At 38.8% G+C, this 21,031-nt stretch overlaps 1 protein-coding gene across 4 annotated transcripts in view; it reads left to right on the forward strand.

Annotated features, from left to right (window-relative positions):
- Window positions 1-21,031, forward strand: part of vti1a (vesicle transport through interaction with t-SNAREs 1A) — a 202,834-nt gene that overhangs the window by 42,797 nt on the left and 139,006 nt on the right. For 2 of the 4 annotated variants that reach the window (XM_060939950.1, XM_060939952.1), the window contains exons 5-6: window positions 4,547-4,567; window positions 8,875-8,959. In XM_060939950.1, coding sequence (XP_060795933.1) covers window positions 4,547-4,567; window positions 8,875-8,959 — 106 coding nt within the window. The remainder of the gene's footprint in view (window positions 1-4,546; window positions 4,568-8,874; window positions 8,960-21,031) is intronic. The other 2 variants (XM_060939951.1, XM_060939953.1) reach the window with 1 other exon arrangement.

Below are 21,031 nucleotides of genomic sequence, written 5' to 3' on the forward strand. Positions count from 1 at the left end.
TGAAAGAGGTCAGGATCATTTCATATAGCTCTGGCTGAGCTGAGCATTACTGCTAAAAAATCTGTTTGTTACATGGAAAGGATTTATAGCTCAGTAAATAGGCAGCTGTTATAAGTTCTGAAAATACCATGCTGGACCTGAAATAATGGCTGAAAAATGGTGTAATAGAGTTCTGTGTTTACTCGTTATCTGTATGTGGACAGAGACTGAATTGGCATGATCGCATTTTTTTTTTCTTTCTTTTAAATAATGTGATGCTCCGCCATTGAACCCTCCTTCACTCTTCTGACTTTAAAACGCACACGCGTGTGTGTGTGTGTGTGTGTGTGTGTGTGTGTTTGTATGTATGTATGTATGTATGTGGGGAAACGCACACATTTTGTGTGCACAAACACACTGTATGGAATAGTTTTGATTTCAGTCAGAGCAGAAGGCTTGGCCACAAGAGACTGTGCTGGTTTAAAGAGGCACAGAACAGATTTTATGGCCTACAAAGGAAATAGATTACCACTTGTATTGAATTCTGTATTGAACAACGACAAAAAAAATCCATTCCAAATTCATTAATGATCATAACATAATGTCCACCGTACAGTTTTAAATACTAGCTCACAAAATACTATGGTGGAACGCTGAAGCGTAATTATAACATTTTATGGCTTTCCATCCATTCCTGCCCAACAAACTCTGGGTAGTGAGATCAGGTAATGCTAAAAATAGATTTGTTCTTCTGTTTTATGAATGAAGAAGAATCAAAATATAAAAGAAGCCCAAGCTTAAAATCCCTCATGCAGCTCCTCAGCGAAGGCTCAGTCATCCAAGCAGCACAAATGAGATTGAGCATGTTTTGTTTGCTCCTCATTGAGATGTTGCAGCAACGGCTGGGTTCGGCTTGCACAAATTTAAAAAGGCATGTCTGTAGCGTGGTTTTAATTTATCGAATGATGAACGCTGACACTGGCCATTCATTACTTAGAAAGAATTTTAGTGTAAAGTAATTAATTGATATAGAAAATAACAGAATATATATTATGTCTAGTACATTTTAAGTTCCATAATTTTTTTCCACAATATTAAAAATATTGTTGATGATATTTACAAACATTGTTCCTTTTTGTGGTGCATTTATTTTGTGAGTGTCCTGTACAGTATACTTTCTGTAACGTTCAGAGCTCCAGTCTTTTGCTTTGGCTTCAATCGACATCATGCGTGAGGAAATGCTTCAGCTCCACACAGACTCTGGCACCGGCTGCTGCCACACCAACACGTTTTCACATCAGTCCAATATACTTTGCATTTTAATATTTATTTTTCTCTCAAATCATGTTTCTAATTTATAATGCAAGTCCTCCAGTCTCTTCTGATACGATAGCAAATCCTTTAAAAATCGAGAAATTCAAAATGACCAGCACCCACAAAAGAGAGATGAAGGATGTGTAATAATGGCCCAGAGCCTCTCTTTAGATCTGTTAACCTTTAATCTCGCACAAGAAATAAAGATTAAAAAAAAAAATCACCTGCAACGGCTGACAAATTAAGAAACTTGTCCTCTCCTTTGCTGAATGTGTTGTGTGTTGATAAGCACTGCTCTTTCTCTGCCAGAGACATTTTACTGATGTTGAGAGTTTATTATAACATATTTTAAAAAATGATAAAGTATGTATTGTTATATATTTATTGAAGTAATCAAAATAATAAAGCATACTCCCATCAAGATCATACAATACGTTACAGTAAAGCCACGTACTTGAGTACTCAAAAGCTTAGTCAGTGTTTTCAATAATATAAACTCAGTTTTGTCATGAAAATAAATGGACATGTCTAATATTGATGATAAATTCCCAGTATGGTGTAACTCAGGTTTTGAGCAATACAAGGACATTAAAATGTGACACCGAAGTATTAATAAACCTGTATTGCAGTATTCATTAAAGCATTTAAGTAGACTGAGTGAGTACTTGGAAAAAATACTATAGCAGAGCTGCTAAATGTTAGAGATATACTGTATAAAACAATTATTCCATGAAATCGAGTCATACATGAGCTGATGGCCGATGATGTGCTACACGCCTCTTTGGCTATAAGCCATGTACGACGAGATTGAGCGGAATAATTGTTTTGTTATATCTACATTCGCTGGCTTTTGAGAAACAGAGCAGTTTTATTTTTTGCAAATTTGATAAATAAAAACTTTTATACAAAACGTCCAACAAAATAATTCCCGCTTAGAATGTAAACAAACTGGCAAAATGACCGTAGCAATTTGTGAAAAAATGCTATAATAATAATTCTTGAAAAATAAGAAAAGCTATGTTCTTACCATCAAATACTTTTCATTCCATATTTTGCTTTTTTTTTTTTTGTGTGTGTGTGTGTGTGTGTGTGTGTGTTTTGGGGCTTTGTTTTCAAGTAGAGTTTTTATTTCGTCCTCGGTTGGTTCAGCAACATGCGCCGCCATTTTTGTTTCTCTCTACTCATGGTACATGAGCTGATTGAGCTATACGAGGGTAAGCCAAAAAGTTCTCAGACAGATGTTATAATTTCAAAAGGTGTGAAAGACATCCCTCAGAATTTTACAAAGAAGGAATTCTCCGACAGAAACGCCGCTTTCAGAAGTGTTTAGACTTAAATGGAGGATATGTAGAGAAATAGCTTTATTATTTTCATAAATAAATATATTTTTTCAATTTGTCTTAGAACTTTTTGACTTACCCTCAACCGTGTGTGTGTGTGTGTGTGTGTGTCACACACACCTACACTTGACCATAATTTTCTCAACGTGAACCAAGCCGGCTTGTGTAGCGGATTCTGTTTCAGATAATCCAATCGCATGCGTGTATATAAATTATTTAGCCGAAAGCAGCTCATCAGACCGGAGATTAGCTACAGGACTAGAAACATTAACTCGGAAAATAATCTCATAGGTTTTTGATTTCATATGCCCTCTTTGGTCTGATTAGCGAACTGATGGTGGGGGTTAAAGATGACGGACAAATCTCTCTTTTGTTAAACTCAAGAGATGTCTCACCTGAGTGTACGGTCCTGTATAAAGTAAGCATTGCAAATTGGAGATGAATATCCCAGCTGTATAGTGTTAAACTAATGCGATGAATTTATGGCTTTGATGTGGTGATCAACTCTAATAGTGGATGATTAGAAATGCCAATAAATGTATAATTATAGAACACATTATATTAGCTTAACGTTGTGTCCAGAATTGTAGTTAATGTAATATAGGCTTCATAAAAACAGCAGCACTAGACGTGTGATTTATTAACACTGTGCCAGATGCGATTGGTCAAAATTGAAATGATAGATGTATTACTGGAGTTGGGCAATTCCATGTAAATGTCAACCTCACCATGCAAAAATAAAGCAACATGTAATACATCAAAACCACTCCCAGAGATATCACCTAGGCCTGTATTTTACAGATGTGAATAAGTTGAACCAATTTGTAACCAACCTAATATGTCACTGTCAGTCTTTCTTTCTTATAATGTAAAACCCAAGCTAAAACCAACTTTGATCATGTACAATCCTATATTATTGCCACAAGCCACAGAAATGTATGCTAAAATCCACAAAACAGCAAAACAATAGCCATCCTAAATATTATTTAAGAACTTTGATAGTTTTAGCTGATATTTAGAGAGTTTTTCAAAGGGTTATGGTGGTTAAATTGCTGATTTTCTAAACATATGCCATGTCTATTTCAGACGCGTCACATCCATAACGGAATTTCGTCACATCCATAACGCTGACTTTTCCTTCCGAAACTCTGCATGAAATACAAAATATTTTAAACAAAGATTTTTTTAATATTCACCTTGGACCCCTCTATCAAATGGATATCTCCATTTCGACATTAGGTTTACAATTTCACAGAGTTTGATAAAAATGTACAGTCACCCAAGAAAAGTGATACTTTTTCTGTCACATCCATAACGCATCTTTTATTGGCATTTTCTGGCATGCCCCAGATGTACTATGGGAATTGTTCTTGTTCTATCACTTCTCCAGTATGGTACAGCCTTAAAATATGCAACACCTGTTTAAATACTGGGAGACAATAAAACATGCACTGGGTCATTTGTTGCCATTTTGAGTTCAAGTGTCACGTCCATAACGCTGGAATTGCTCAGTTATTATTTTTATTTATTCATTTGAGCATGGAGGTATAAAACACAGCGTTGTCGTTCAAGTCTAGATATCCTGTAACTCACTCGTTCTATTTTTCCACTTTAATGATAGTTTAGACATCATGAATAGAGAACTCCATTGCCACTCTGTGCGTAATGTGACAGCAAAAGAACTTGATCTTTGGAGGTTTTTTTTTTTTTTTTCTCTTAGTCATCCCATGTCTTGCATTTAGCTTGGTTTAATGTGCTTGTCTGGTGATTTCTAACATACAAACAGATAAATCATCAAGGTTAATTCTGTACCTAGCTGCATGACTGATCTGCTTCATGCCACGTCTCATTTATCTCTTCTTCCCCCCCCTCTGTTTCTCCTTTCCATCTGTTTCTGTGCCTTCATGAGGCAGTTGATAAAGTTACGTGAAGAGGTAAGCCCTCCTCCAATTTTACTCATCTGTTTCCTCAAATTTACTACTTGATTTCCTCTTATTTTCCCGCAGTGGAAGAAAGCACTAATCTGATTTTCTTATACTGTTTGCTTTTGATTGAATGTCACCAAGACGCGGCTCTGCGTATTGCACGGTGGAGTTCAACCGAACCACCTTGTCACACATCTGAAAAGTGATGATTAGTTGAACTGACAAAACATGTACCAACATTCACAAAGGAATCACAACATGGTTTTAAAGGGATTGAGGACAGCTGAGGGTGTGAACACGTTTAAATGTCAGTCAGCTTTCACATTCTTATAATACTGACTCTAATGTAGGACTGCTAATATTATAATCTAATAATATCTCTCTCTCTCATATATAACTTGCCAAGAATCACAGCTGTTAATACATTATAAAAAAATATGTACGGTAGAGTCCGGTGATCTGTGCATTTCACATGCAGCTTTTGATTTTCAGAAACCACAGCAAGCGAAAGCAACATGCATTTCTTTTCCTCAGTCTGTGAATGCAGTATTAGTGACACTGGAGGGAATAGTTTAGCTGGTTCCTGTGTAAAGCTGATGCTAATGTAACAGATTATTTTTGGAAGAGATTAGTGATTTTGAAAAGCTTTTGTTTTCATTGTATACATCGGACTTGGCGATAACGCACATTATGGCAGAAAACCATCATTCAGGCTTGTGTGCGCAAGCGTTCAAGCGCATTCAAATGGCCCCCTTTTTTTTTTTTTTGTACTTGGGATTCCCCTAATCATAGCCACATGCAGCCGTATAAAACAGATTGCGATATCTGAACATCTCCATTCACAAAGAGAACTCGTCGCCATCCATACATCCCTCCAGACTGCTTCGTGTGTCCTCTCTCTCTCTCTCTCTCTCTCTCTCTCTCTCTCTCTCTCTTCCCCCCCCCCAGCCTTGCAAAAGTGTTTAGCTAGCGATTGCTTATCTTCAGAGATAATGGTGTTGTTGATACAATTTTTTTGATATGCCAGTTCTTTGGAGAAAAACGTTAAAATGTATTCAGTACCAAAGTATGTTTCAGATGTCAGATCTAAACAGTCCAGCCACTGCTGCAAGCCCCATGAAAGACAAAATGTGAAAACCCCTGTATAAAATTCAATTAAAAGATCTTCAGATTTTATAACGGCAGCCTTTTTTTTCCCCCCCTTTCAGTTTCCAGAATAGTTTTGCGTGTTGTCTGCTTTGAATTATAACAGAATTATAAAAAGAAATCTTAAAATCACAAAACGGTGAATGTTGCCTTGTTATGAGTTTGCAGAGATTGATTTGTTTGTGTCTGAGACCAAGCGAGCCCCTGTATTTGCGTGCCTGTCTGTTTTTGGTTTTTATACATATATCTATATATATAATTTTTTTTTTGTATTATTGTTTAGATTTTTTTTTGTGTGCTTTCAGAGATGAATAATCCCACTGATGCAAAAGCCACCCAATTCTTCTGCATCCATAATTTACAACGTCTCACAATTCTCGAGACATTGCTAGCCTTGACTTTTGTGTTTATTTCCTGGTTTTTCTGCCTTTTTTTTTTTTTTTTTTTGTCTCTCTTCCACATCAACAAACAAACAGGGAGTATGGATTAGCCTTGGGTCAGAAGACACCTTCATTGTTCTCACACACTTTGTCTGTTAGAATGGGTTAAATTAGGTTTGATTTTCCTCCGTTGCGCACTTCACCTTTCCCTTCTGTTTTTCCTGAATTTTCCTCAAAGGCCGCATATCTTATCTACGCTTAGCATGCTTTTAAAAAAAAAAAACCTCCTTTTCCTCCACTGGAAAACATGTTTAAATATTTAGCACCCATACTTGCAGCTGTTTGACACTTGTAATTCCACGTCTTACAAGTCCCAAACAAACCATGTAGATCACATCGTCAGCCCAAATCACAGCTGTCATCATTATTCGCTTTGACTCTTGCCGCTTAATGGAATAATAAGGAATCTGAACTTTTGAAAATTGCGGTAGTAAGTGCTCGTGTTTGATATTGCGGGGAAAAAAGGAGAGAAAAGGGAGGAGAGTTCTTTTGAGCAAGCGGCTACATTGTTCCTGGCTCCCTGTTAATAACTTACAAGTGAATTCTTCTTGAAAACGAGATACAAAACAAAGAAAAAAATATGGTTATAACTTCTAAGATTTTTTTTTTTAAAGGGTGGGGGGGTGTTGGTAGTAGATAAAAAGGAATAAATGTATAAGCAGAAATGGAAAGGGGCACGCAGGAACACGCTTATAGACACGCCAGTATTTATCATGCACTCTTTTAAGGCAGCTTCTGTTGATCACTTCTCTGGAAGGCTTTTGATGACAGCCTGTTGCTCTCAAAGCAACTAAACCAGGAAGAAAAAAAATCTTTTATTCAGGTCAGTCTTGTCTGAGTAGATAGGTGACTGAGAAGTATTTGTGTAATTACTGTTTTTGTTGCTGTCTGGTTCTCTCCCCCCCCATATGTATGCCGGCCTACCTGGGTTCCTGTGTGAACCTCCAAATAGCTTAGAGTCAGTCAGAGATTTGGCAGCTTCCTGCGTTATGACTTATGACATTGCCCATGTCTATAGTTAATGTAGCAAAGACCATAGTGAGACCCTAGTCCCTCCTTTTATTTTTTTAAGACTTCCAGGTAGTCTTTGGGCTTTTTTTTTTTTCTTTTCAGCCCTCCTTTTTTGGCTTCTGAGAGAAACTAGCTGCAGAACAGCGTAGTGTCGTCACAGCATCTGTGTGGCCACCTTCACCCTCAGCGCTGCTCCTGTATGCTGCGAGTGCATAATTCTACCGATCCCCTCCCACAATGGAAACCGCCATCCCAGAACCCCCCACCTCTCCTGTAGCAGACACAGAGAGGGAGAAGGGAAACGAGCGCAAAAAGGAAGAAAAATTCAAGGAAAGGCTTTGAAGTGGCTTTTCACCGCACAAGTCTGCTGGCCGTCTCCCCGAGACGTGTCACCTTTGCCGAGAGGGAATAGGGAAATCACGTTTCGAATGGTAATGATAACATACTAATCACTTGAGCTCTTTGAAGCAAGCTGCTCTGTCAGTATCCCTGGCTGCCTCGTGCTCCCAGGCACACAGGCACACATCCGTGGTCTAGGTGTATTAGCTTAAGCATTGCACGTCAATACGTCCCCTCCATCTCTGCTGATCCAGAGGGGCTCATTAGGCACAGCCGACTCCCTTTTCCCTTTGCGCACACCACCCCCATCCTTTTCTCTCTCTCTCTCTCTCTCTCTCTCTCTCTCTCTCTCATATATACCCTCCCATCTTTTCACTATCTCTTTCTCCAGCTTTCACATCCCAGAAACTATTACAAGTATTTCTACAATTTTAAGTGACATCTGTCAACTGAAGGAAAAAGGAAAAAACGTTCCAAGTGCCTTTTTTTCCCCCTCGCTCTCTTTTCTGTGATTGTCAAACTTTAAAAAGTGGGATTTCATCTATTTTTTTTCTTCCCTGGGAGTGATTAGCTGGTACATATTTTGACAGCTTAACTAGAACTGTAGTCTGTTTTTGGCCTTTTTTTTTTCTTTCTGGTGGTGTAAACGAGTAATTGTTAACGGTGTTTGGAAAGGCAGGCCAATAGGCTTTTCAAAGCTAAACTGAAGAATTGTTGGCATGATGTACTGTGTTCATTGTTTTTGTCTGGAGGGCAGACTTTTTACAACCATTGTAGTATCACGTAGTTCATTCAGATCTGATAATGTTGCAGAGATGCAGCACATTTTACCTGGAAATTAGTCAAAGGTTTATGATTTTAAAGTGGGGAAAGTACATGCCCTTTAGCTTTGGGACCTTAGCGCTCATTTTGAAGTCCGTCAAGGATTTTCCTGTTATTCCTTTTAGAGACGGGATAATTTTCTGGCTCAAGTGCCAGAATTAGGGGAGATGAGTTTGTGTATAATGAGGTTCACTATGGCACCCCAAGTCTGTCCAGCACACTGATATTAGCTAATCTGAAAGCGCAAGTGCTAATTTATTATAGCTCAATTAGTCTTTCCTCCCATGCTAAACTTTGCCCTAGTGCTGAATGTGAGTTAATGAGATCCTGTAACGATGAACGTACAGAACAAACCTGTGAGTGGAGACAAACCTCAGTCAAACAGAGCCATTTTATTTATTTTTTTTTTAAGCATAAAAGAATTCTGTAGTGGAAATCGATCAAATGTTTGATTTAAATCTGAAGAATGAACGTGTTAATGTTTCTCACCAAACACTTTTTTTTTTCCACATATTCATCCATCTAATTATTTATTTATTTTTGCTTTGTTTGTTTCAGAGAGCACATCTGTTGGACAACACAGAGAGGCTGGAAAGGTCATCTCGGAGACTGGAGGCTGGCTACCAGATAGCAGTGGAAACCGGTAAGCATTGTGGGTAAGGGGATGAGCGACAGCAAATTGTCTCGCTCATATGCACGTTAGTGGGGGGGGGGAGGCCTTGACGACTGGTGACATTTTGCGGCGCACATCAAAGGCAGCCAGGGAGAGCGAGGTGTATAGACGAGGTAGCACGGAGCTTCAGCTCGGCATTAGACGAACACAAAACACACACAGCCTTATCTTCCATATCCCCATCCTCGAATGGGAGACAAGATTTTTATTATGGCTCGAAAGTATGGGTGGGGGGTCGGAGTGTGTGCACTGAAACAAACAATGTCAGCTTTCCTTAACAATTTTGTGGTTTCAAAAACAAAGATCGGGGTCTTTTTTTAATAAACCAGTTTCTAAATAAACCTCCGTCTGAATCAAATTCCTGTCTTACACTCAGGTTTCATCTTTAAATATAAGAAAATGAGCTAATTTAGATTTGAAATGGATTAAATCTGTAGGCATATATATATATAATTATATTTTTTTCCCCCCGATGCTGCCACTGTTATTGAGGCAGAGTGTATTCCTCCGAGGCGTATCAAAGCTCCTTCTTCAAGAAGCAGCTGGCTTTCTTTGGCTTCCGCTATAGTTTTGAAAAGTTTGTTAATTTACACTATAATGGCAGAGAGGCTTATGTGCGACATCGACAGTGTTAATAATTCAAGTCGAGAAAGGGTTGCACAGACCACTGGCTTTTGATGTCATGTGAGCAGAACTTACAAATTCATAAATACATTCTGCTTAAAAATTTAGTTTCGTTTGTTTCAGATCATCCCGTGCTCATGCTTTTATTGTTGTTGTTATTTTTGCGCCCTCTTTTTCCTGACTTGCATAATATTCTAGTGGTTTCACTTTACAAAGTGAAGGCCCTTTTTGTCATTTTTCTACCCAGAGTTGTATTGCTTTTGCTTGAGCGTTTGATTCTCTACTGCTCCTGGTCTGGACCAATGCCGTACCGTATCTGTCGGCTTTAACAGCAGCATCAGACCTCCTGCATGGAGTGTGTTTGTTCTTAAAGGACCACTCCTGTGTTCTTGAGACCCACAGAGATGTGCATCTTTTCCTCCTTCCTCTCTGTGAGAGCTGAGCGTTGGGTGTTTGCCCAGCTCTACTCTGTGCTAACCGGACCATGGCAGAGCCACGGCGGCCCAGAGCAGCTAATCCCCGACCTCCTCACCCTGAAGCTCAAGCCCTTTGACACACTCGCAAACACACCTGCCGCTTCCCGATTGTACTAGAAAAACCAAAATTGGACCAAAGGGGAGAGACTGCGTGTGGGAGAATGCACGGCGAACACGTGTACACAGCATAAAGCTTAAAGATGTGTGCGGTTCAAGAGCAGCTGGCTCTTTGTGTGTGGGGTAGCATTGACCTACAGTACATCAGATATAGCTGATGCTCAGTTACAATTAATTAATGAAACATTTTTGTGTCTGTATATTTATTATAGAATATTAACCTGAACAGTGTATTCGTTGCATCAAATGTTAGTCGGTAGTAAAAGGTAAAATTAATGAAATGTTTTATGATAGAAAGAACATATTAAGAAACAATATAATCATTAGAAGAAAGATTTACAAAAAGAAAAGAAAGCTTTGAATTTCTAACAGTGATGCGTGCCAGTGTTTAAAAGCATGGCGGTATAAAGGGGAGTTTGTTGTGCTGAGTCCCAGTGTTGCATGTCAGGAGCACTCCAGGCCCTTTGAGAAATATTAAAAGTGCACTCTGGACATGCAGAGCTGTTTAGCACAGTGTTTGTTTCATAAATAAAGTATGGGATGTCATTAGGAGAGGGAGATTCTTTAGAGTAGTCTCAACACAAGATGGGTAAGCCTGGAGCCATGGAGGAAGAAACGAAGTAACCAATTTAAGCATATTTAAATCAGGGATGTCCCAGAGCCTGAGAGCACCAAACAATCTCCAATCAAAGGCAAGGACACGGCCAAGGATTTCTGCGGTTGACAAGTGTTTGCCAAATCAACAACTGAATTGACTGTAATATTTTGTAACGGTTGCATCACGTTCTCACTGGGCCATACGCAAATGCAGTCCTTTACAATGAGCTCCACGTTTAAAATATTCACGTGTTGACAAGGAAATGCTTCAGTTGACTTGAGAATGAAATAAATGTGAAGGTGCGTTATTGAGAATTAGTGGTGTTGACGGGCACACGCTGCTGGCCGAGGTAAACAGAAGGGCTGCAGTGACTGTTAAAGCTGCACTGGCCTTTGAGCGCGCCGCAGCAGTGCCTGCTCCAGATCGATGGGGCAAAACGAAGCCAGCTCATTAGGGATTGATTTCAGCAGCGTTTAGATAAGCAGAGAGGAATCGGGCTGCTGCCCCTGGGGCCCTTGCTGGGGCCCAAAGTTCATGCAGAGCCAGGTAGAGAGCAGCTCCACAGGTCATCAGCTTTATTAGCAGCCAGATAAGCTGATTAGGCCTTGTCAATCAAATGTGCCAGCGACTCAATCGAGAGCCCCTCTCTCTCGTGCGTGCGCTCTCTCTCTCTCTTTTGTGATAAATCATTGAAGCGACCAACAAAGCGTCAGCCATGGCGGCTAAGCAGCCCTGCAGTTGTCACCAAGGCAGACGTGAGGACCCTGTGATGATGTGACGACTATATTAAAGAGTACATCAATTTGTTTTAGAGCAGTTTGATTTTTTTTCTGCCGGTATTAAAAGAACGAGCGTGGGGGGGAGGCGGCGTCATCAATGAGGGCTTCACGCAAAAGCCAAGTGTGTCAGGATAGGAATAAATAAAGAAATAAGTGATGGAATGAAAAAATAAATAATTATATTTTGTAAACATTAAAAAAAAATGCTGCTCACTTTTGAAGCTTAGCATGGCTTTGAGACTTGCTGCGTCAGTCCATAGGTGCTACAGAGCCCCAATATCATACACACAACTCACTCTCTCTCTCTCTCTCTCTCTCTCTCTCTCTCTCTCTCTCTCACGCACACACTTTCTCCTCTGATTCTACTTCACTTTTTTTTTTTAAATTTAGGATGACAGAAATAGTCTCTGTACTTGATTTGACTTTGATACAGTGGTATTCTATAGATTGATTGATTGACATTTTATTAAATCAGAATCAATGATTTAATTGTATTTTAATGGTATCTCATCCTTGATTGGTTATTATAGCTAGCTTGTACATTTAAATTTGGAATAGTGCTGTAAGACCTCTTCTGCGCAAACAAAAGTTCACTAAAATGTGTAAAGGCCAGTTGTGGTTGTTTTGTATCTTCTAGGAGGAGAAGTGAAAAATGTAGGACAGGGTCCGTGAAGCTGCATTCATTCATTTCATTAAATTCAAGTTTATTTACACAATTTAATTTTGATTAATATAATATTAAAAATCAATATTTAATCGAAAAGTGTCATCTATCCCTAAAAGGATCACTTTTCAGAATAATTTATTTTACAGTACAGGCTTATTAAATCATTCAACACAAACCCATCTTTAAAGGGGATAATTTGGGTGAAGTAGATTTCCTTAAGGTATAGCAGGGAAAATAACTTGGATTTTATAGTTTGATTAAATCTGAATATTGCATTTCAAAAAGAATCTGATTTTATTTGATAATTGTTTGCTTTAATGGAGCCAAGCCACGAGAGTTGAATATTTTAAAGCCTGCATTTCAGTCACACAGACAGGAAAATTCAAGTAGAATGCATTTTCTTTGTGAAGTGTTGCCGTTTTTTGTGTTCCGAATGTTACCCGTTTACATTAGCAATGTTTATATACTCTTACGTATTAGTGGTTTTTTTTTTTCCCCTCCACACGTTAATAGAGATTTTTCAAAAAAGATATTTAACAACTGGTATGTGTGAGTGAGAGAGATGTATAACGTTATTTTATTTTATTTTTTCCTACTCTGTAAATCTACCCACGGGTGAGCTGTTTATCGCCAAACCCCCTGGCGGATGAAAGGCAATGCAATAATGATTTTCTTCTCTCCTAATCGGGCCTTGTCAGCGAGGCGTCTTATCGTGGAGAGGAAAATGACACCGATCCTATCGAAGAGCTCAGAGTCCGAGTCCATGCCGTCCCCCCCCTCAATCACGGTGGACCCGGCCTTGCCGTATCTAGTGCTGCCACAAACGGCAGGCGACGCGTTTTTCATCTGGACTTCAAAAACGGGCCTCGTCATTAAAATTGCACCCGCGTTCGGCTGCGGGGATCAGCCGCTCCGGAGCGAAAATGGGATGTGGGAGAGGAGGCTCGCTAAATGTGCTAATTCTGCCCTCACATGTTTACGGCTTAATTTTAATCGGTTTGAGCGAGGAAGGGGAGGAGGAGCGGGTGGTGGTGAAAGAAACAGCCTTGCATTGCAATAAATCGCCATTATCTTTGACGCAGAAGGACTCTGCTGTTCCAAGGATTTGGGGTCCACTGGCAACAGTGTTATATTGAGACACAGAAATCTGTTTACGCTTGAACTGTGGTAGCTAAGGTGCATTCTGTGGTTTCAGCCTGCCCAGACAAAAGACAAGAAAGTTGCACAATGGCAAGCCAGTACACATCCTCTTAACGCAAGAGCTGAACCAACACACTCGAGTAGCCTGGGTGTGTGTTATTATGTCTGACTGTGTACCTCTGCGATTTGTGATAGAGAGTGCAGGTGATGACAAGTTTTTGGCATTTCACCTCCTCTTGCAATATTCGACGAAGTTAAGTGACATTACGGAGTATCAAAATTCTAGAGGACTTTAGGAAAAGGAGTAGTATTTGCTTAATTGGGGGGGGGGGAGCTTTTTGGATGTCTTTATGATCAGGTCTTGTAAAACAGTACTTTTTCAATTAAATATTACTGAGCACAGAATCAGGATTTATAAGAATAAAAAGAATTCTTCATCTGTATTTTATGTAATTTGTTTATATCGTAAATATATTTTGCAACACTTTTTATTATAGTTAATGAAGTAAATATTTCCAGTCGTCAAATAAATCTAGTCTCATAGTTATATATTTTTGTACAGCCTGTGATGTATCTGAGCAAAGAAAAAGGAGTTCAAATAATTCGACTTGTATATCTGTAAACTAGATGAATGGTGGATATATTGAGCCTGGAAGTAAAAGCTTTTTTTTTTTTTTTTTTTTTTTAACTTTTTATTTGTCTTTGATGTTGGACTTCTGGGACCTTTTTCCTGTTTTTGGACCCTTGACCTTCTATAGCACTGAACAAACCAGTATATCGTTGACCTACAAGACTAAACTATTACATATTCTTTAAACAGTTAAACTAATGGCACCTAAACCATTAAAACCTCTATTATTCATGACAAAAAATAATCAATTTATAGCATGAAAAGCATTCCATTAACATTACCAACTATAAGCTTATCATAACTGTAGCTGCATATTTTATGCATTTTCTCTGTAATGTAAAATCTCTCTAGATTTGCACGCAGACAGCCGCTGCCAGTCGCCCACCCCTGTAGTGTTTTCTTGACCTCTGGTTGATGCAAAGGAAGTGTGAGAGAGGCTGTCTGAGATGCTTTTGTGTTAAATTAAGTTTCTGAAGGAAACGGAGTTCTGAGGACCCCCTCGGGTGATTTTCTCATCATTTCGTGGCACATCTGAGGCACGGGTATATCCTAAATAGAGTGACGAGAAATCGAGGTGAGGGCTTGGGGAAAGTGCCACTGCATTGTCACAGTGAGGAAAAATATCCTAAATCTTAACTGTGTGACGGGAGCGACGCGCTGATGACAGGAGAGGTAATAGACAAAGGATTCTCCGGGACTTGCGTGGCTGAGACTCATCAGCTAAGACACAAAGGGCCAGTGTTTGTTTAACGCATCATCAGCACCTCCCGTTTCTTCCTCTTGCGTTTTTATAAAGATAGACTGTTAAAGACATGAAATATTGAAAAGTTAAACTCTTACTGCAGATACAGTACACTATACACACGAATATATAACATAGGAAGATGTAGTGCTAATCTTATTTCTTACTCTAGTTACATCCATTTTAAATTTTTGAGTGGGGCTGGGCAGTACGAAGATATAGACTTTATGGGATTTCGTGATGTTTTTATTCATTTTTTTTTAATAATTACAAACTTAGTGGAAGTAGCTGAATTTGTTAAAATTTTGTACTTTTCGTTAAATAGTGCAGTGCTTGCAGATTTTTGATTTTTTTTTCCAGTGTTGGCTTTTTAATGATTTTCATAAATGAAATGTTTATAGAATATTTCTTAGCCATTAAAAGGTTTTTAATGCAACACTACTTGTATTTGTGTGTGCGTGTACACACACGCAGACAGCATGGTTTTTGACATATGGATTACTAAAGTTCTTGAATAGGGCTATTTACTGGATTTTTATAATGTACAATTTACTGTTTTTGATCTCGCATGCATTAAGGCAGCAAGAAATTGCACTAATTAACTTTTGACGAGGCACACCTATTAATTGAAAAGCATTCCAGGTGACGACCTCATGAAGCTGGTTAAGATAATGCCAATAGTGTGCAAAGCGTCAAGGTAAACGCTGACTACTTTGAAGAATCTAACATATTAGGAATTATGTGGTAAACAAAAAGGTGTTAAAAAATGTTCCAGATGTTATTTCATAATCTTGATGTCTTCAGTATCATTCTACAATGTAGAAAATAGTCAAAATACAGGAACACCTATGAACGAGTAGGTTTGTTCAAATTTTCACTGGTAGTGTGCGCGTATGTATGTAATTTTATTTATATATATAATGTGTGTGTGTGTGTGTGTGTGTATATATATATATATATATATATATATATATATATATATATATATATATATATACACACACATATATATTGTGTGTGTGTATATATATATATAATGTATATATGTGTGTGTATGTGTGTATATATATATATATATATATATATATATATATATATATATATAAATAATGTGTGTGTGTGTGTATATATAGGGAGTCTAAACCTGCACGTTTTGCACAACACATTAAATGTTTGAGCCCTGTGCTTTTGATAAGAAAAGTTAAACTACAAGTCCTTTGTATCACTTGTATTTGGCTAAATAGAGATAGGAAAAACAGTAAAGAGACCTTTCGCGACTGGGAATGTGCCCTGAAAAAGGAGTATGCATAGATACCGTGCCCTCTATGTACAGCGTAAGGATTAGTAAACAGGGTTTGAAAAAAAATCTACCTTTTTCTATCTAGAAAATGGAGTCATGCAGAAAAAACCTTTGAGTAGGTGTGTCCAAATTTGTGTTTTCTCATATTCGTTGACATAATGTTATGTTTAATCTTTAAAAAGTTGCAGGATTTAGCAAATTACTTGAAGCATATCCTTTAGTTTGTTTTTATTTATGAAGAATCTCTGTAGCCTTTACATCTGATTGTGGTGGACATTAGAGTCATTAGACAGGATTTAGGCATTCAAGCACTGATGCTGATTTAAAAAAAAAAATGAAATCTAAGGCAGTATGTGGGTGTTCTTCGAGTGCTGGCCACCCTTGAGCTGCAGTGGGGAGATATAAAGGGCATCATTAGTGCTGTCCGTCTGTCCCCTCAGTATCCGCGTGTGTCGCGTTGCCCCTCAAAGTTGCTTCCTCTTTGGTGGGCCACGTCCTGATCCAGGGTGGCCGCGGGCTCAGGACGCCCGCCGAACATGAAACGCTCCGCCCGGGCCGTCAGCTGGGGACTCCATCTGCCAGTCAGTGGGACAGCTTCACTTTTGTCTGGAGAGGGCAGCAGGACCTAGTCTACCTCATGCCTCACTGTGCTTAGAAAACAGTGAGGCACAGACAGCAAGCTTTCTAGTGTTTAACTACTTTTGTAATATGAGTAGCATTGCACATAACATTGCAATTTTATAATAATGGGGCTATTAAATTTTGTTCTGCAGTTGTTGGTGTTTTTTTTTTTTTTTTTTTTTTTTGTACATTAAGTGAGCTGTTTAATATAATGGTGAAATTTCTACACGCAGTCCCTCTGGTTTTTAAAGATACATTTTAGAAGCCCCTTGTCCTCCTGTCTGTGGACAATCGACATGTTCAGAAATTGCTCAGAAGTTTGGTGTCCTTTGTTGTAACCTTGGGCACTTGGATAGTTTGACTGCCTTATAAACGTACCTCGATGTGTCTGTCGACGTGAGATGTAAGAGGTGCAGTCTACAGTACGGCACATAGGCTGCGCCCTTGAGCCACCATAAAGAGCAAAGCTCATGTGGCTCTCTACACTCTATCCATACTGGAGGTCTCATGCACTCAATTCTCAGCGCTAAAGTCTTTGGACAATTCTCCTGGAGCTGAAAGTTCCTGAAAAGATAAGCTTTGCTTACAGCTTTAGAAACTTAGTTTTATTTATTTATCACAGTTTGGCTTGTATGTGTTCTCTGTGGGTATGCAAGGATGTGCCTTTATGGTGTTTGCCTGCAGAGACCATTTCAAGTCATAGCAAGGGTTTTTTTTTTTTGGTTTGTTTTAAGTCACTTTTTAATTACCTTTTAAAATAATTTTTAAACATGGTAAAATTGATTTCTTGCAGGATGCATTTGTTTTCTGTTTATCAGCTTATATAATATACTATTTATTTTAGGTACTTTTGATAATTGTGTGAATATTTGTGTTCCCTTTGCGTTCTCAAAGATTAAACTGTCCACTTTTAGAAAATAAAAATCAATTTTAACTGACGAACTAACGTTCAAGGTTGATCTTGAATGCAGTCCTGTTAGAAAAAAGCTTTTCAGTCAGAGAATTGTTCTGAAGTACTTGGGCTGCCTTGAATCTATTTCAGGATCATAACATAAATACTGAACCATAGAGAACATGCTCTATTAAAGCAGATAAGGGAGTCTTTAGCTCAGACTGGTGCTTTTTTTTTTTTTTAAGTTGTGTGAATAATTGGTGTATCTTCCTCTTTTACAATAAACCCTCAGACAGGGTATATCTTTGTCGTAAGACAAAGTTCATTTTGTGTCATCACCAAGAAGAATTCTGGAAATGGAGAGAATCACAATTTTTAAGGTATCCACTTTTTTTTTTTTTTTTTTTTAAATTTCCGTGGGGGATCAGTCTTTTTATCTCCATCATATGCTATGTACCTTTGTGTAGGTTCAAACCCTGTAGTATGTCATTCTCTCTATAACTGGATTTTTAAAAAATTACTTTTATTGAGGGAGTTTTGCATTTTAGTCCATTTCTACGTATTTTACCCTTTTTTTTTTTAAAGGAATTATCTACCCTTTTTATACCAAGACACACATGGTTAACATGTAAACAATAGCCTCTCTTTATTAATGAGGTTCTAATGAATTGATTTGGTATTTCAGTTTATATAAATGCTGTTGATATTTGTACAGCTTATTGCATAATGCTTTATTAATAATTCAATCAGTAATTGTGTAGAAAATAAATGTTGCTGCATCTTTACTGGAGAAAGACTTGGGGGGACAGACAGACCGACAGACAGAGAGACAGAGAGCTACCCTAACCCAACCCCCAAATTTAGTACATGGCCCTTACAGGTTAAGGTAGCTCTCGCAAAGTCTCCATTATGCTGATCTCAGTAGACATTTCTTTAACAGTGCTACATTGCCAGGTTAGATATCCTACACTAAATTATTTGGTTTATATTCTGAAATCTTTTTTCTTTTAAATATATAAAGTATTCTCCCCCCAAAAAATACACTGGCAGACTAACGTGTCTTTTTTTTTTTTTCTTTCCTCCCCCTTATTTCATTTTTCTTTAAGCAGGTGTTCTCACAAACCTGAAGGGAAAATCACAATAAATAAGTTAGTTTTAATAAAGCCTAATGTAACAAATTCCTTTTATCTTTTGACATCCTCATGGCTACCTCATCAGCTAAATATATAAACACATCAGAGCTACCTCTGTTCCAGAGTTAACCCTGAATTGACTTGCACCAGAGGAGGAAAGAGAAAATGCTGTAGAGAAAGCATTAGATGTGTGTGTGTGTGTGTGTGTGTGTGTGTGTGTGTGTGCACAGTATATTCAGGAGGCACACACTGAGCAGACAATGTGTCCTCATAACTCGCACCTGTACACTGGCCTCTCTGTCTGTCTGCCTGTGTGTCTCTCTCTCTCTCTCTCTCACACACCACACACACACACACACGCACGCGTGCGCTCTCTCTCTCTGTGGTCCTGCTATGTCCTACTTTACCGTGGCCCATGCTGCCCTTTGATTTATGCCACTTAGCCAGCTTACAGATCATCTGCTCACTTCACACACTGTTCCTCTCACAGCACTTCATGTTTATAGAGATGCATTTCACAGACATATATTTAGTAAATGGTCAGTTGTTCATTTATTTCCTGTTGACATGCAAGTCGAACAGTTAAGAGCTTTGCTGTAATAGTTTTAATACTAATTATTCCATTCACTAATTCATCTTTTCTTTGTTTGGCTGAGAAACCTGCAAAATACCTCGTCTTCAAAGAAAAAAAAAGGCAATTTTATTTGTTAGGAGATTTTCAGGCGGCACGGTGGTGTAGTGGTTAGCGCTGTCGCCTCACAGCAAGAAGGTTCAAGCCCCGTGGCCAACGAGGGCCTTTCTGTGTGGAGTTTGCATGTTCTCCCCGTGTCCGCGTGGGCTTCCTCCGGGTGCTCCGGTTTCCCCCACAGTCCAAAGACATGCAGGTTAGGTTAACTGGTGACTCTAAATTGACCGTAGGTGTGAATGTGAGTGTGAATGGTTGTCTGTGTCTATGTGTCAGCCCTGTGATGACCTGGCGACTTGTCCAGGGTGTACCCTGCCTTTCGCCCGTAGTCAGCTGGGATAGGCTCCAGCTTGCCTGCGACCCTGTAGAACAGGATAAAGCTAGAGATAATGAGATGAGATTTTCATGCAAATGTTAACCTACAAGGGAAAACTAGGTCTACCTTTAACAACTCTGGTGGGTTGCATTTTTTTTTTAAACATTTATTTAACTTGATAATCCAAAGGTTAGAAATGAAGGAGACTCTCATTACACCGAAAATATTAGTGTATATACATACAAGTGGGGCAAATTAAAGTTCAAACTGCTGGCTCTATTATGCTGTGGAGAGGCATTTATTTTGCTGCCATGGTTTGAGTCAACTTGGTGGAAAGGGTCTGGTCACTGCACTTTCTGACTGATCCCCTTCATCCTATGCTGAAACATTTCTATCCTGATAGAAATGTTTTCTTCCCGCATGATGATGCCCCTATACACAGGGCACGAGACCTGACTGAATGTTTTGATAAGTATTAAAAAAAGATGCAAATCATATGCTATGGCCTTCAGTCACCAGATCTGTCCTCAGCTGAACGTTATGGCAGCTTTTGAGCAAGTGTGTTAGACTGTGCTCTCTAGCACCATCATCAAATGCCACATGAGGGAATATCTTTTGGGAAAATCCCACCAGTACAGTTCAGAGATTTCATCCCAAGGTGCACTGAAGCTGTTCTTGCAGCTCATGATACAACCCCGATTCCAAAAAGGTTGGGACAAAGTACAAATTGTAAATAAAAACGGAATGCAGTAATTTACAAATCTCAAAAACTGATCTTTTATTCACAATAGAACATACTGTAGACAACATATCAAATGTCGAAAGTGAGACATTTTGAAATTTCATGCCAAATATTGGCTCGTTTGAAATTTCATGACAGCAACACATCTCAAAAAAGTTGGGACAGGGGCAATAAGAGGCTGGAAAAGTTAAAGGTACAAAAAAGGAACAGCTGGAGGACCAAATTGCAACTCATTAGGTCAATTGGCAATAGGTCATTAACATGACTGGGTATAAAAAGAGCATCTTGGAGTGGCAGCGGCTCTCAGAAGTAAAGATGGGAAGAGGATCACCAATCCCCCTAATTCTGCGCCGACAAATAGTGGAGCAATATCAGAAAGGAGTTTGACAGTGTAAAATTGCAAAGAGTTTGAACATGTCATCATCTACAGTGCATAATATCATCAAAAGATTCAGAGAATCTGGAAGAATCTCTGTGCGTAAGGGTCAAGGCCGGAAAACCATACTGGGTGCCCGTGATCTTCGGGCCCTTAGACGGCACTGCATCACATACAGGCATGCTTCTGTATTGGAAATCACA

This window comes from Neoarius graeffei, chromosome 14 (genome assembly GCF_027579695.1).
Source record: "Neoarius graeffei isolate fNeoGra1 chromosome 14, fNeoGra1.pri, whole genome shotgun sequence".
Classification (NCBI taxonomy): Eukaryota; Metazoa; Chordata; class Actinopteri; order Siluriformes; family Ariidae; genus Neoarius; species Neoarius graeffei.